This window comes from Mercenaria mercenaria, chromosome 11 (assembly GCF_021730395.1).
Source record: "Mercenaria mercenaria strain notata chromosome 11, MADL_Memer_1, whole genome shotgun sequence".
In the NCBI taxonomy this organism is placed as follows: Eukaryota; Metazoa; Mollusca; class Bivalvia; order Venerida; family Veneridae; genus Mercenaria; species Mercenaria mercenaria.
Genome location: NC_069371.1, coordinates 25,393,338 through 25,408,326, shown reverse-complemented (window position 1 = coordinate 25,408,326; position 14,989 = coordinate 25,393,338). Strand labels below are relative to the sequence as shown.

At 33.7% G+C, this 14,989-nt stretch overlaps 1 protein-coding gene across 4 annotated transcripts in view; it reads right to left on the bottom strand.

Moving 5' to 3' along the window:
- The window catches only part of LOC123531397 (corticotropin-releasing factor receptor 2-like), a 331,996-nt gene that overhangs the window by 113,545 nt on the left and 203,462 nt on the right, over nt 1-14,989 (bottom strand). For all 4 annotated transcript variants that reach the window (XM_053518748.1, XM_045312311.2, XM_045312310.2 and 1 more), the window contains one exon: nt 14,675-14,788. In XM_053518748.1, the coding sequence (XP_053374723.1) occupies nt 14,675-14,759 (85 nt within the window). In that variant the 5' untranslated portion in view covers nt 14,760-14,788. The remainder of the gene's footprint in view (nt 1-14,674; nt 14,789-14,989) is intronic.

The following is a 14,989-nucleotide window of genomic DNA, read 5'->3' as shown; positions in this document are numbered from 1 at the left end:
TAGAGAAAGTGCAGTGTACATTGACATTTATAATTACCACCTTTTTGTTGAATTTACATCCCGTTTCTGTGTCCGATCTGTAACTTTGTCTTTGAAATTCGTGGATAGATTTGACCGATATTACATATCAGTTACCACTTCCACTGAAATGAAGCAGTATGGTGGGCAGGTATCTCTTCAACACTATATGCTATCCATCCTAATAATTGCGGGGGAAAAGGCAGGAAACAATAAACAAGAGCTTATTTTAGTCACGATACCAGTCGGACCAGAATCTTCAACCTATGGATTGACCTTGCACTACTTTTACCCAACACCACAACCCGATGCTTTTTCTTTAATGTTGTTGGCAATTGTTTCCTTAGGGTAATTTTAGAATCGCAGAATTTAGTGTGAGGTATGTCTAAATGTGTGTTGTCTGTTACTCTACCCTGCCGTGTCTAATAAATGTTCCTGTTGTAAAAAGAAAAACGAATAATTGTTTTTTCTAAAATGTCATAGATAGTTTTCAGTCTCATTTTTCACTGTTAAATTTGATAATAAAAAATAGTTCCAACGTCTGATAATTCATACGAGGAAAATCGGGTTAACGATTTTTAGATAATGATAAACGTGCAAAAGCTGAACTCAGATAACGTTTCGCGGAAAATAATACATTGTAATAAAAAAAATGTAATTCCCATTTAAATGCCAATCTGGTACTTGACACACAAGTCTGTCCCAGATTTTCGTTTCTCTCTCTCTAAGCAGGCCATTAAGCAAACATATTTTCCTCAGAGAATTTCTTCGGTAATTGCAGGAAATTTTGCTCCGTAGGGAGATATTTAGGATAATATATGTGGATATCTGTGAGATTGTAATTATTTCCTGATTAATAGTTCAAACAATCGCAAAATTTTTTCATAAATTTCTGTCATGATGTGTATTTTACGATATTTTGTGTATTAAAAATGCTTAATAATATAAAAAGTAGTGATTATATTTTGTCTCTCCAATTTTCAAAGTTCTCATCTACAAAAGTATATAATATAGAGGTTGAATTTCTAAAAGGAGTAGTTTTGATTGCAAAATGCTATTGTTACAGATACATGTGAAAATGTGAAATCTGACCTCTGACATTAAAAAAATCATTATGCAGAGAAGCCATCAAGAAAATGTAAACTAACAGGACATGTCAAGAAACAAGGCACTAGTTGTACTTTCATTGGCTCTAACCCTTCCAAAAGTGTTCATAAAGACGACAATACGTTATGTCATTTGCTCGTGTAACGAACGAAATGAACAAAATTATTCAATTGAAATATTTTAACAAAACACTAATAGATATAAATATGTTTGTAAATACATTGTGTTTCATTTGTATGAAAATTATTTTCAGATTTCTTACTCATTCTCTAATGAAAAACAAATGTTTTAACCCCAAGTTACTAGCAGCATAATTTATATATCATTACGGTCAAACAAATTATAGAAATAAGTCGATCACGAAAATTGTTCAAATATGAATGCATCTAGAACGTTATCTCGCTCAATAATGCGAAAATCACGAGGAAATTAAAATTATTGGGTAGATAAAAATGTTAGCTTTACATTGATACCACACCCATTAAAATCCGTTCACTTTAGCTGTGTTTATCGCTCGCTGAACATTGCCTACTCGTGTATACTAATACAAAAATGGTTGGAAGAAGGTCAGCGTACGCCGTTGAAATACGGTCCTATATTAAGAATCGTTGTATTCTTGGCATAGGGCGCAAAATTGTTGCTTAAACAGTTTCCAAATTAAAAATGCAAGGTCTTTCGCAAATGTCATCACTGGTGACGAGACATTGGTTCACTTTTTTTGAGCCCAAATGAACCATTCAGAACAAAATATGGGCAACAATGTCTGGCAAAAAACCATGCATTGCAAAGCAGACCATGAGTGTCAAGAAGGTAATGTATGCCATATTCTTCACAACTCAGGGTCCTGCCATTCAGGTTGCTGTACCTAAAGGCAGATCCGTAAATGCGAAGTTTTACAATACTAAAGTTCTTCGAAAACTGAAGAAATATTTCAAAAATCGAAGACCCGCAACTGGTTTGGCCAATGTCAGATTGCTACATGACAATGCGTCATCGCACAAGGCGTCTATTGTACAAGACTATGGAGCAGGAAAAGGTTGTTGTGCTCCCTCACCCGCCTTATTCGCCTGACCTTGCCCCGTGTGACTTCTTTTTTGTTCCCAAGGCTCAAAAAATACCTTTCTGGTCGAAAATTTGTGCAGCGCAAACACCTCGGTTCTGCAATATTCTAGCGTCTTCATAGTATACCTAGAAAAGACTATGAAAATGCCTTCAAGGATTGGATTAGAAGACTAAAACTTTGCATATCTGTTAGAGGTGAATACTTCGAGGGGACCAAATAAAATTTTCATTGAAATCTTTCAAGAATACATTTTTATGTGCTTAGATGCATTCATATTTGAACAATCCTCGTAGCCTTGGAGATATTGAAAATCAACAGTCTGCTTCTCTGAAGTAACCGTTGTAACAAAATCTTTAAAAGGATCCCTTGGAAGCATAGAATGCAACCGAAAAGAAAATAATAGCAGAGTCTGACTTGGTTTGATTAAGTCTGTTCACGAGAGGTAATAAAAGGTGTAACACCTCTCACGCCCCCTACCACCGGCTTAAGCGGAACTCTATTACACATCTATTGAATGGACTCCATTCAGAACGGTTTCAAGCTTGCTTTCTTATAATCGGTGATCAATTCATAGCAATGTTGTTGTTTTGTTCTCTCAATGGAACACGTAAATTTCAGAATCGTTTGTAGAGTTACGCCGTGCCTATTCTGGAAACATAATTGATTTGTGTCTGTGTCACAAATTTATCACAACATAAAGAACAATACAAAACGCTAATGTTTCATTTATAATTGTGAAGCTTTGTAAAATATTCCCAGAGAAATAGTTATTGACAGATAAATTCTTTGACATGTAAGGTTCATTGCACACAAGCAATGCAGTCTCTTCTTTATATTTCGAAATGCATCTTCTAATATGCTTGCATTTCTTATAAACACAAATTCTGTTTATATTATCATAATATTATTTTCAAGTCCGTATTTAAATGGATACTAAATAAATCAATCTCTTAGTTTTTGTTCCACTGTTTGGCTAAAAATAGAAGTCAGTAAATTGACTGTTTCGGTATTTATTTTCCGTCTTAAACATCTTGCTTTGATGTTACTGTTATTAATTTATTCTAGCATAGCAGCAAACGAGATTATTCAGATCATTTTGACTAAAAACATGTTATGAAAATAAAAGATAATGAAAATTTGTTTTCCCATTCTATAAAATTTAAATGCATTATGCGAGTCGAAGAAAATTTGCAATGCAAATGCCAAGTTGTTCATTTTCTCGTAGACAACCCTACCGTGTAAGTTTTCCATTTTCATTAAAATCCAATTTATTTCAAAGAATTCTTACTAACCCCGCCTTTCATAAGCACTTCAATTTCTAAGTAGCAACCAGTGCTTCTTTAGTTTTCTGATATGGCGCAAAAGTATCATTGATCAAATATTGCGTCGAAATCTTTATCTGAAAGTCTATTGGCATTTGATATATTATTACAGTGAACTTTTTGCTACATTATGTAATATTGCTGAGTGATGTATACACGCATGCAGCTGTATCACTAGGCTTTGCAGACAAATAAGAGACATAATCGTAAATACAAGTTTTGATAATGAATAATCATACTTGATAATTTCATGTAATAAAGTTTCTTTTTGTCTGCCAATCCAGGTACATCATAGAATTACATAATTATAACACTTATATCACGTTATTTGATTTCGTCCGAAATATTCACAGATTTGGAAAATAATAACAAAACTTCAAGAAATATTGCATGTAAATCTTCGTCTGATCTTAAATTTCAGATTGGAAAACGAAAATATGTGCCTGAAATAGTAGGATGTGTTTTCGTTAGATAGTAAATCGTATAAATGAATCATAGATTTGATTGGATAATTAGAAAAGTATTTACACACAACACTTTTAAAAATGTTATTTTTAATCAGGAAAAGCTATTAACCCTATTTTGTGCCATGAAAGTATATACCAGTTGAGAATACACTTGTTTACAGTTTAGTTACTTCCATGTGTCCCAGCGCGTTATTTATATATGGTATTTTTCAAATATGTAGGCAGTGTATTGTCATATAAAAAGTTGATAGGCAATAACTGAAGGAATTATATCCGTAAAATAGGACTGTTACCCAAATGTGCAACATAATTTACCTATGTAGTTTCTCAGTTTATATGTTTCAACTGGCAAATACTAGTTACATTTCCAACGTGTTTTTGACAGACGTCTAGCATCAAAGGTAATTCCATGTACTGCTACCTTGTCAAGGACTACGTCTTCATTGTTATTGAAGACATCCAAAATAAATGGATCAATCTTATATTTATCATGCAGTATATTTAATATATGATATTTTACAAATCACAAAAAAATAATGTACCGAGCAATGAACCCGTTTGTGATATAAATGTAGCGATCACTCATCGGGAGAAATCAATGAAAATTGTCCATAAAGAACAAGAAGAATTATCATCTTTACAAATCAAGGTCACGTTTATTCTCTTGTATTGGTATAGTGTCGTGTTTGCATAACTGTTGACTAATACAACTAACCAACCTACAATACATGCGATATAGATGATATATACCATTGGGATTTGTTACATTTTTTACTAATCTACTAAATGAAAATATTTAACTTCCCTTGATAAATTTGGCGATATATTTCGTAATTCTAAATACAAATTGATAAAATTTCTCACACAATTAGATAAATATGTTGTTAAAACATATAAAACTTTCAACAAAATCAAAATCAAAGCGTGCAATGACATCATACTAATCATTTTTAAAACGTCACAAAGAATGCACATAACATCAGTGCTTTTACAGACCAAGCAAATGATAAAATATTGAGGGCTGATATATGGTCAACTATCAAACCAAATTTAGATTTATTCCAAAGACAGGAAAAGACAAAGTAAATATCAACGAAATTTGCTCGTTGGTAAACTACCCGTTACATGTATGTTTGCGAGTTTTTAAGATAGGGTTTAGACAGGAGAATACATAAATTGATTTCATAGCAACATTGTCTTTTAACAAAATGTTCACATGTATGTTTCAAAATAGTTTGCTACCTGTGTTAGAAATGTCTAAAATCTACTGTAAAGATATTTGCAAATATATCGAGGGGGCGCCAAGTGTCGTGCATTCAGTTACTTGGCAGACTATTGAGATAACGTAATGTCATCTATGCTTTTACGAGTGTCTTCTATAACTGTAAGAAGGATAGGTTAAGCTCTGTCTGGACGTATTAAATATACTGTATTTTGGACTACATGACCGTTATTTTTCTTTGATCAATAGATAATAAACTATACAAAATACAAAATGCTTTCCTTGTCCTAAAATACCATAGGCATACTGATATCAAAATAGAAAGTAAGGATGGATTAGATATTGCCTTTCTCTTCAAAGTGCAATTTATAGATGTTAAATTGTTTTCTTGCAATTTTATCCTATGAAACGAGCAGATATTTTGATTAATTATGACACAAGTGTTGCTAGTCAATTTGAAGCAACCTCACAGGTTTATTTTATCCGAAACTATGCGGAAGGTATATACTCATTATTGTAAATGCCATCAATTTCCTATCAAAGATGCATTCCAGCTTAATAAAGTTGAGTAATTCTCTATTTTCGATTGAAACTGATGCATAAGTAGTTTGTGTGTGTCTGGGTTTAATATTTCAGTCATATAAACTCTACTTGTAGCAGTGAGCACAGTGTCCAACTTTATAACTTTTTAACAGCGGGTGTTAAGTGCTGTGTGGCGGCCGTAAAAAGTCGCCCCGACTTCATCTCAGTGTTGTTGTATTTTCTGGTCCTTCGGGATCATTGATTTCAACTCATTTAGATTTGAAGATTGAATACTGCTTAAGCCGGTGCTAGAGGGCGTGGGCAGTGTTGCATTTTACATTACTGCTCATGAACAGACTCAATCAAACCGAATCTGCAATTTTCACTGTTTGCCTTGTTCTCGGTGCTTCCGAGGGATCTACTTTCCAGATTTTATTTACTTCACAACAGCGGGTGTTAAGTGCTGTGTGGCGGCCGTAAAAAGCCGCCCCGACTTCATCTCAGTGTTGTTATATTTTCTGGTCCTTCGGGTTCATTGATTTCACCCCATTTAGATTTGAAGATTGAATACTGCTTAAGCCGGTGCTAGAGGGCGTGGGCAGTGTTGCATTTTACATTACTCCTCATGAACAGACTCAATCAAACCGAGTCTGCAATTTTCACTGTTTACCTTGTTCTCGGTGCTTCCGAGGGATCTACTTTCCAGATTTTATTTATAGAGCTGCCGCACTGGAATATCACGCCGTAGACACGTTACATAATAGGTACATAATACTGACACCGAACTGGCCAGTCCTAGTATTATCCTCTTAATGCTGAGCGCCAAGCAAGATAGCTACTAGTAACATTTTACCTCCTTGGTATGATGCGAGCGCTCTACCACTAGGCTACCGAGGCGGTAGCAATATGACATGCATGTTTTAGTAGGTTACTGGGTAGAATTAATTGCACTTTGACAGAAAGGCCACCAACTTTGTGTCATGTACAGCTAGTTTACACACAGCAGCGTTATTCGCGCCGTGTAGCGGCCGTAAAAAGTCATTTAATCACCCCTTGGATATAGTGCCTGCTTTTTAATTTTGTCATTTGGCAGTTTCTGTGATATTCAGGCTCCGTAACCACAGATCCCCTCACTAAATTCTAGTTTGTTTAGTTTTGCTAATTGTTTTCTCGTTTAGGGCAAAACCATTACTTTATTTTGGGACCATACGCCGCTTTTCATGGAACTGCACTCTGTGCATCAATGAAGATTCCATGTGCACCGCCGTATGAATACATCTGCTGAAGTCTCTAAATTATATTCTGGTACTTCTTATAACATGTATAAATGTTGAGTTCTGCTCAACCCGGGGCTAGAGAGCTTGCATTTCCACTACCGTCCATGAACAGCCTCAATCAAACCGAGCTTGCAACATTTTCGTTTATATCGTGTTGGGCAACCTGTGGTTTTCCACTTTTTTATTATGGTAAGGGAGAAGTTAACATCCTAAGCAAAAGCTATCCCACATAGAAATTGATAAAACAAAGAATCAATGTTTATTTACTGTATGTTATTTAACCCTTATCATGCTGGACACGATCTATTCTGCCTTTGCAACTACTGTAGATCATGATCAGCGCTGTTCGCCGTTTAATCAGTATCTTTTGGTAAACTAACCCTTTTAACAGTTAATGGTGCTGTCCAAATTGAAAGATGGACAAGTTCATTATAGAAATTTAAAAGGGTTAGGGTCCCATCAGAGGGTATATTGACAAACACTGTCAACTATCGTATAGTTTTTGTAACATGCAACCGTTTACACGTGACCTAACTCGTTTCAGAGACTTCAAACATTAGATGTACTGAGTAAGTAAATGGAATTTCAGGTCGAGTTACATCCATTGTATACAAAATACAAATTTAAAGATGAATACACTTTTTCTTAAACATTTTTATTTCAAATTTAGATACTAAACTTTATTTACAATTCCTTTCCGTTTGGATCCACATATTAAACCACCAACATTTCGTTCTAAAACACCAAGTTCACTAACAAAATGTTTTACTGCACATTAGAAGCAATTATTGAGCTTTCTCTCAGAAATGTAAAATGAAGTGTTTATATGGAACAGTCAAATGGTGTTTAATTTGGCAATATTGCTCAATTGTAATATAGCAAACGATAAAATATAAAGCTTTAAACATGTTTTCAAATGTTTTATTGCATGAGTGTAGAAGTTAGGAAATAAAACAAACATCATTAGGCAGTAGTTACATTATATTTCCTTCTTCAGGGTGCGTATTACTGTTGCAATTAATTGATATTTATGTGAAGAGCGGTGAGGATGTCCTTCCTGCGATATTCAATTAACACCTGTACCAGGAATTTATCGGAATAATGGTCTCAGCATAATTAAACACTTTGTGAAATGGTTGTCATGAATCAAACCGTTCGGAATCTTTACAATAAATGACAAGTTGTATTTTCAACAAACTTAAAACAAGAGGACCATGATGACCCTAGGTCGCTCACCAGAGTAACACACTATAACAAACATGTTTGACCTAGTTACCCAGTTTTTGAAACCACTTGACCCAGTTTCAAACTTGTCAGAGTTTTCAAGGAGATAAATATTCTGACCAAGTTTCATGAAGATTAGAGCAAAAATGTTGCCTCTAATGTTCTTTTTTTACTTCGATTTGGCCTAGTAACCTAGTTTTTTACCCAACCGGACCCAATTTTAACCTGTCCGAAATTTCATGGAGACAAATATTCTGGCCAATTTTCATTAAGATTGGACAAAACATGTGTAAACAAGCATTTTCTTTCATTTGACCTAGTGACCTAGTTTGTGACCCCATATGACCCAGATTAAAACTCTTTCATGATTTCATAAAAAGAAACATTCTGTCAAAGTTTCGTGAAGATTGGACCAAAAAAGTGGCCTAAAGATCATCAAAATAAACGTTCTGACCAAGTTTCATGACGATATGGTCATAAATGTGGCCTCTAGAGAGTTAATAAGCTTTTCCTTTAATTTATCTGGGTGACCTAGTTTTTGACTCAACATGACCCAGATTCCATCCAGACCTAGAGGTCATCAACACAAACATTGTGACTAATTCTCATGAGTTTCAAACTTAAAATGTGGTATATAGATTATTAACAAGATTTTCCTTTGATCTGGCCTAATGACATAGGTTTTGACCCGATATGACACAGATTCAAACTTGACCTAGAAATCATCAAGATAAACATTCTGAACAAGTTTCATAAAGATAGGGTCATGAATGTGGCCTCTAGCGTGTTATCAAGCTTTTCCTTTGATTTGACCGGGCGACCTAGTTTTTAACCCAACATGACCCAGATTCGATTTTGGTCTAGAAGTCATAAAGATAAATATTTTGACCAAGGTTCACGAAGGTAGAGTCTTAAATGTGGCCCCTAGCGTGTTAACAAGCTTTTCCTTTGATTTGACCTGCTTAGTTTTTGACCCCAGATGACCCAATATCAAACTTTTCCAAGATTTTATTCATTCTTACATTCTGGCCAAGTTTCATTAAGATTGAGCCAAAATTGTAACTTCCAGAGTGTTTACAGTCAAATTGTTAACGACGGATGACGAACGACGGACGACGGACACAGGGCGATCACAAAAGCTCATCTTGAGCACTTCGTGCTCTGGTGAACTAAAAAGTACAGTAACAGTAGGAATTACCATACGGACACTTCGTACAACTATCAAATCGCAGCTGAATTATTACAAAAAATATAGAATCGTAGCGGATAATTTGCAGTACTAAAATTAAGTCTGAATTGTTGTCATAACATTGTATGTCAATAACATAAAATATAACAGATGTATTTATCATGTATATTTGTATTTAACAGGATATATACCATAAAAAACTATTTTTAAATTTTCGTGTGACAAGTCGTGCATTAAATGAGATAATAATTTCGTGAAATCGTCAACAAATGTAGAAATTTTCCAAATACCCCTATTAGCGTCAACGGTTTGTAACTTTTAGCCAGCCTAAGCTATTATATCATTTAGCGTTAGTTTTGTTACTTTTAGCCATCCTCGAATTTGCACCATTTAGCGTTGGTTGTATTATTTAACGTCAGTTTTATCATTTAGCGAACTTGTTTCATTTAGCGTTCCCACACCCTTCTTACCTTTACCTTAAAGTTATTGAATATTCCTGTCAAGGGCATGGCACTAAATTACTGTAGGGAATATATGCACACGATTAAAGAGGACATTTTGAGAAAGTGCAATGTACGTTGACATTTATAATTACCTCCTTTTGGTTTAATTTTATTCCCGTTTCCGTGTCCGTGGACAGATTTGACCGAACAATTAACCATATATTACATATCAGTTACCAATTCCACTGAAATGAAGTAGTTTGGTGGGCAGGTATCTCTTCAACACTATATGCTATCCATCCGAATAATTGCGGGAAAAGGGCAGGAAACAATAAACAAGTGCTTATTTTAGTCACGATACCTGTCGGACCCGAACCCTTGACTAATGGAATGACCTGGTACTACCTTTACTCTACACCACCGCCCCATGCATTTTCCTTAATATTGCGTGGAAAAGGCAGGAAACAATAAACAAGTGCTAATTTTGATCACGATACCAGTCGGGCCCGAACCTTCGACTTATGGATTGACCTGACACTACCTTTACCCTACACCACCGTCACATGTATTTTCTTTGATGATGTTGGCAATTGTTTCCGACGGATAATTTTAGAATCGCAGAACTACGTGTGAGGTATGTCTGAATGTGTGTTGGCAGTTACTCTACCCTGCCGTGTCTAATAAATGTTCCTGTTGTAAAACGAAAAGCAAATGAATAAATTTTTTTCTAAAATGCCCTAAATAATTTTCAGTCTCATGTATTACAGTTAAATTTGATAATAAAAATTGTGCCAACGTCTGATAATTCATAGGAGGAAAGTCGGGTTAACGTTTTTATAGAAAATGATAAACGAGCAAAAGCTGAACTCAGATAACGTTTCGCGGAAAATAATGCACTGTAGTTAAAAAAAAGGATAATTCCCATTTAAATGCCAATCTGGAACTTGACACACAAGTCTGTCCCAGATTTTCGTTTCTCTCTCTCTCTCTCTAAGCAGGCCATGAAGCAAATATATTTTCCTCAGAGAATTTCTTCGGTAATTGCAGGAAATTTTGCTCCGTAGGGAGATATTTAGGATAATGTATGTTAATATCTGTGAGATTGTAATTATTTCCTGATCACAATCTCAAACATCTGGACAACTTTTTCATAAATTTCTGTCTCAACGTGACGTGTACTTTACGATAGTTTTGTTTATTAAAATATTTAACTATATAAAAGTAGTAATTATATTTTTCTCACCAATTTTCAAAGTTCTCATCTACAAAAGTATATAATACAGAGGTAAGAGTAGTTTTGATTGAAGAATGCTATTGTTACACATACAAGTGTAGCTGAAATTGTGAAATCTGACTTCTGACATTAAAAAATCATAAAAGCAGAGAAGCCATAAAATGTAAACTAACATGTCAAGTCAAGAAACAATTCACTAGTTGTACTACCATCGGCTCTTACCCTTCCAAAAGTGTTTATAAAGACGACAATACGTTATACGATTAGTATTGTATTTCATTTGTTCGAAATTGATCTAATATTTTAAGAAAACACTAATACATATGGATATGTATGTAAATACATTAGGTTCCACTTATATGAAGATCATTTTCAGATTTCTTACTCTTTCTCTTTACTTTGAACTGCAAATAAAAAGCAAGTGTTTATTTAATTTAACCACCAAGATACTGACACCATAATTGATATATCATTACGGTCAAACAAATTATAGAAATAAGTCGATTAGCCTTTGAGATATTGAAAATCAACAATATTCTTCTTTAAGACCGGTTACAAGCTTTCTTATAGTCGGAGATCAATTTAAAGCAATGTTGCTGTTTTGTACTCTCAAAGGAACACGTAAATTACAGAAGTCATTTGAACAGTTTCGCCGTGCCTATTCTGGAAACATAATTGATTTGTGTCTGTGTCACAAATTTATCACAACATAAAGAACAATATAAAACGTAAATATTTCATTTATCATTGTAAAGCTTTGTAAAATATTCCTAGAGAAACAGTTATTGACACACACATTCTTAGACATGTAAGGTTCATAGCACTCATGCAATGCTGTCTCCTCTTTAATTCTGAAACGTATCTTCTAATGTGTTTGCATTTCTTATTAACACAATTCCGTTTAAATTATTGTTATTTTTAAGTCCTTATTTGATTTAAATGGAGAGTAAATAAATCAATCTGTTAGTTTTTGTTCCACTGTTTGACTAAATAAATATGTCAGTAAATTGATTGTTTCGGTATTTATTTTCCGTCTCAAACATCTTGATTTGATGTTACTGTTATTAATGTCTTCTAGCATAGCAGCAAACGAGATTATTAAGATTATTTTGATTAAAAAACATGTTATGACAAAATATAAAAAACGCAAATGTGTTTTCCCATTCTTTAAAATTTAAATGCATTATGCGAGTCAAAGAAAATATGCAACGCGAGGCTTTGTGCCAAGTTATTCATTTTCTCGTAGATAAGCCTACTGTGCAAGTTTTCTATTTTCATTAAAATCTAATTTATTTCAAAGATTTCCTACTAACTAGCCCCGCCTTTTATTAGCACTTCCATTTCTAAGTAGCAACCAGTGCCTCTTTAGTTTTCTGATATTGAGCAAAAATATCAATGATCTAATACTGCGTCGAAATCTTTATCTGAAAGTCTATTGGCATTTGATATATTATTACAGCGAGCTTTTTTACCACATAATGTAATATTGATGAGTCGTATATACACGTATGCAGCTGTATCACAAGGATTTACAGACAAAAGTAAGAGGCATGTGGATTGGATATTTTAACTGCTTACAAAAACAATAAAGCGGAGTCATAAACCATGGACAAATGTCATTCCTAGAACATGTAACGTTGTGTCGGCGAAATATTTATTCCGATTGTCCATTTTAAATAGGTTTATTAATCAAGTCTAATTTCATTCTTCCATTTTAAGTAACATGGATGCGTTTATATAACTCTTGATCTATACAACTATCAAATGGGTTTGCAAACACATAATAATATGCTGTTCATTTATACCGATGATAAGGCAGGGCATTGTGGAGAAGTATTTCATCTACGTTTCATAGAGGTTGCCTTTTGTAATTGCAACAAAAGTAAACTTGGCTCTGTCGAGGAGTATAAAGAATATAACGGATATTTGTTTGCCTCAGCGTAAGATTGAAATAAACTCATGGCAAGAAGCTAGACATTATTGTCGTAGTATGTTTTGTAATAATTTCAGCCGTACACAGGAAATGTGTCATTCAAAACAATCATATATAGTCACTGCTTTTTTAAATTACTGCAAGTATAAAAATACATCAGTGAATCAGTTTTATATATGATTTCAGGTAGCATTTGTAAGTTAACAGCCCCACTCATTAATTCTTAAAGTATTACTTCATTTTTGCTTTCATACCATTCTGTTATATCTGTAACATCAGACATATCACTGACTATATAACTTTGTGGACTGTTAACTTATTCTCCTATATTATAAAGAAGGTCAATTTCTCTGAACTAGTACATTATTCAACATACAATAAAAATGTATTTGCAGTAACTGTAATGATCGTTGGAAATAATAACAAGGGAGCTTAGAGTGTATTTCAAAGTATACCTTTGCTGACAAGAATTGTTTCCCTTATTTCGTGTTCCGTTAGCGAACAGCATGAATCCTGACCAGACTGCGCGGATGCGCAGGCTGGTCTGGATCAATGCTGGTCGCAAACCCACTATGTTGGTTTTCTCATGGCGCGGCTCATATCATTAATATGTCACGATTTTCTTTACACACTTTGACATGTACCCACTAGAAACTGTCTCACTTAATTTACATGTAAATATAAAATAAACAAATGAAATCAGTCATATATCTAATATCACCTATTGGGAAAATCTAAAAGATGTTCAGGTATCCGATCCACAAATAAGCAAGTTCTATATAAAATTGTTATTGAAATGCATATATCAAAAATTGACGCCTGGTTAGCTCATATATATTTGGTATCATTTGAAAGAGTATTGTCAACATAGATTACATGACAAAAATATATAACAGAATTCCTGTTTTCTTTACTTTATACTTTTCAATGATACTTCAACGCAAATATTTACAGATTCGCAGTCAAAAAACATGTATGCAGTGATTCGTGCATGCATATTATTCATTTATGGTCATCTTATTTACTTATTCTTGTTCAGCAGACAAAACACTTTCAAATGATATCAAAAAAACATGGGGTAACCAGGCATATGTTGACTATTTGTGTATTTGTGGATCGGATAGCTTAAATTCATCTGTAGTCATAAAAACCTTAAAACAACAAGCGCTAAAAACAACCATATGATTGACGTTTTCGCCTCAAGAAAAAAGATTCACACAATAAAAATGTAAAATGTTATTCAAAGGTCCAAAATGTTATTCAAAGGTTCATCATGCTTTATTTTTTTATCTTAAAATGAGATGAACAGCTTGATTAAAAAAGGCACTACTTTTAATATTGCACATGAACTGTTAAAGTTAGAGCCATAAAGATAGATAATAATAAAAAAACCCCAATAATTATAAGATTCAATAAAACATTCTAGTATTATCAGAAATATTTAATCTTTGACAAATGTGAATGAAATTCATCAACAGAAATATGTTTTAACAAGAAATTAATTTATTTTCTGTTCATAATATGGCAGCCACATTTTAAACAAAGGCAATATGAGCCTTTAAAGACGCACAATACAATGCATATCGTTGCTACTGCAATATTTATATTTTAAAGTTTTACAAAGGTAACAAATGTACAAGACAGTACACTTACCTGGTAAGTTTGACTCATTTGTGTAAAGATTAAGGCACAATGAATGAAGATTCATTTGATCTTCGTGAATATATTCCCCCATCATAACTCTTTATCCTTGAATTACACATTAATCTGAAAACAAAGTAACCAATTAATAAGGTAACAATATTCTGCATATAGACTCCCAATGAAATTGTATGTTCTGGTCTGTGACATATTCTACAGACTGACATAAATGCAAATGCCGTCCTACTGAACGATTTTCGCTCTTTTAACATGTAAATGACATTTCAAACTGCAGACAGGTTATTAAAGTTTGTTTTCAAAGAAGTA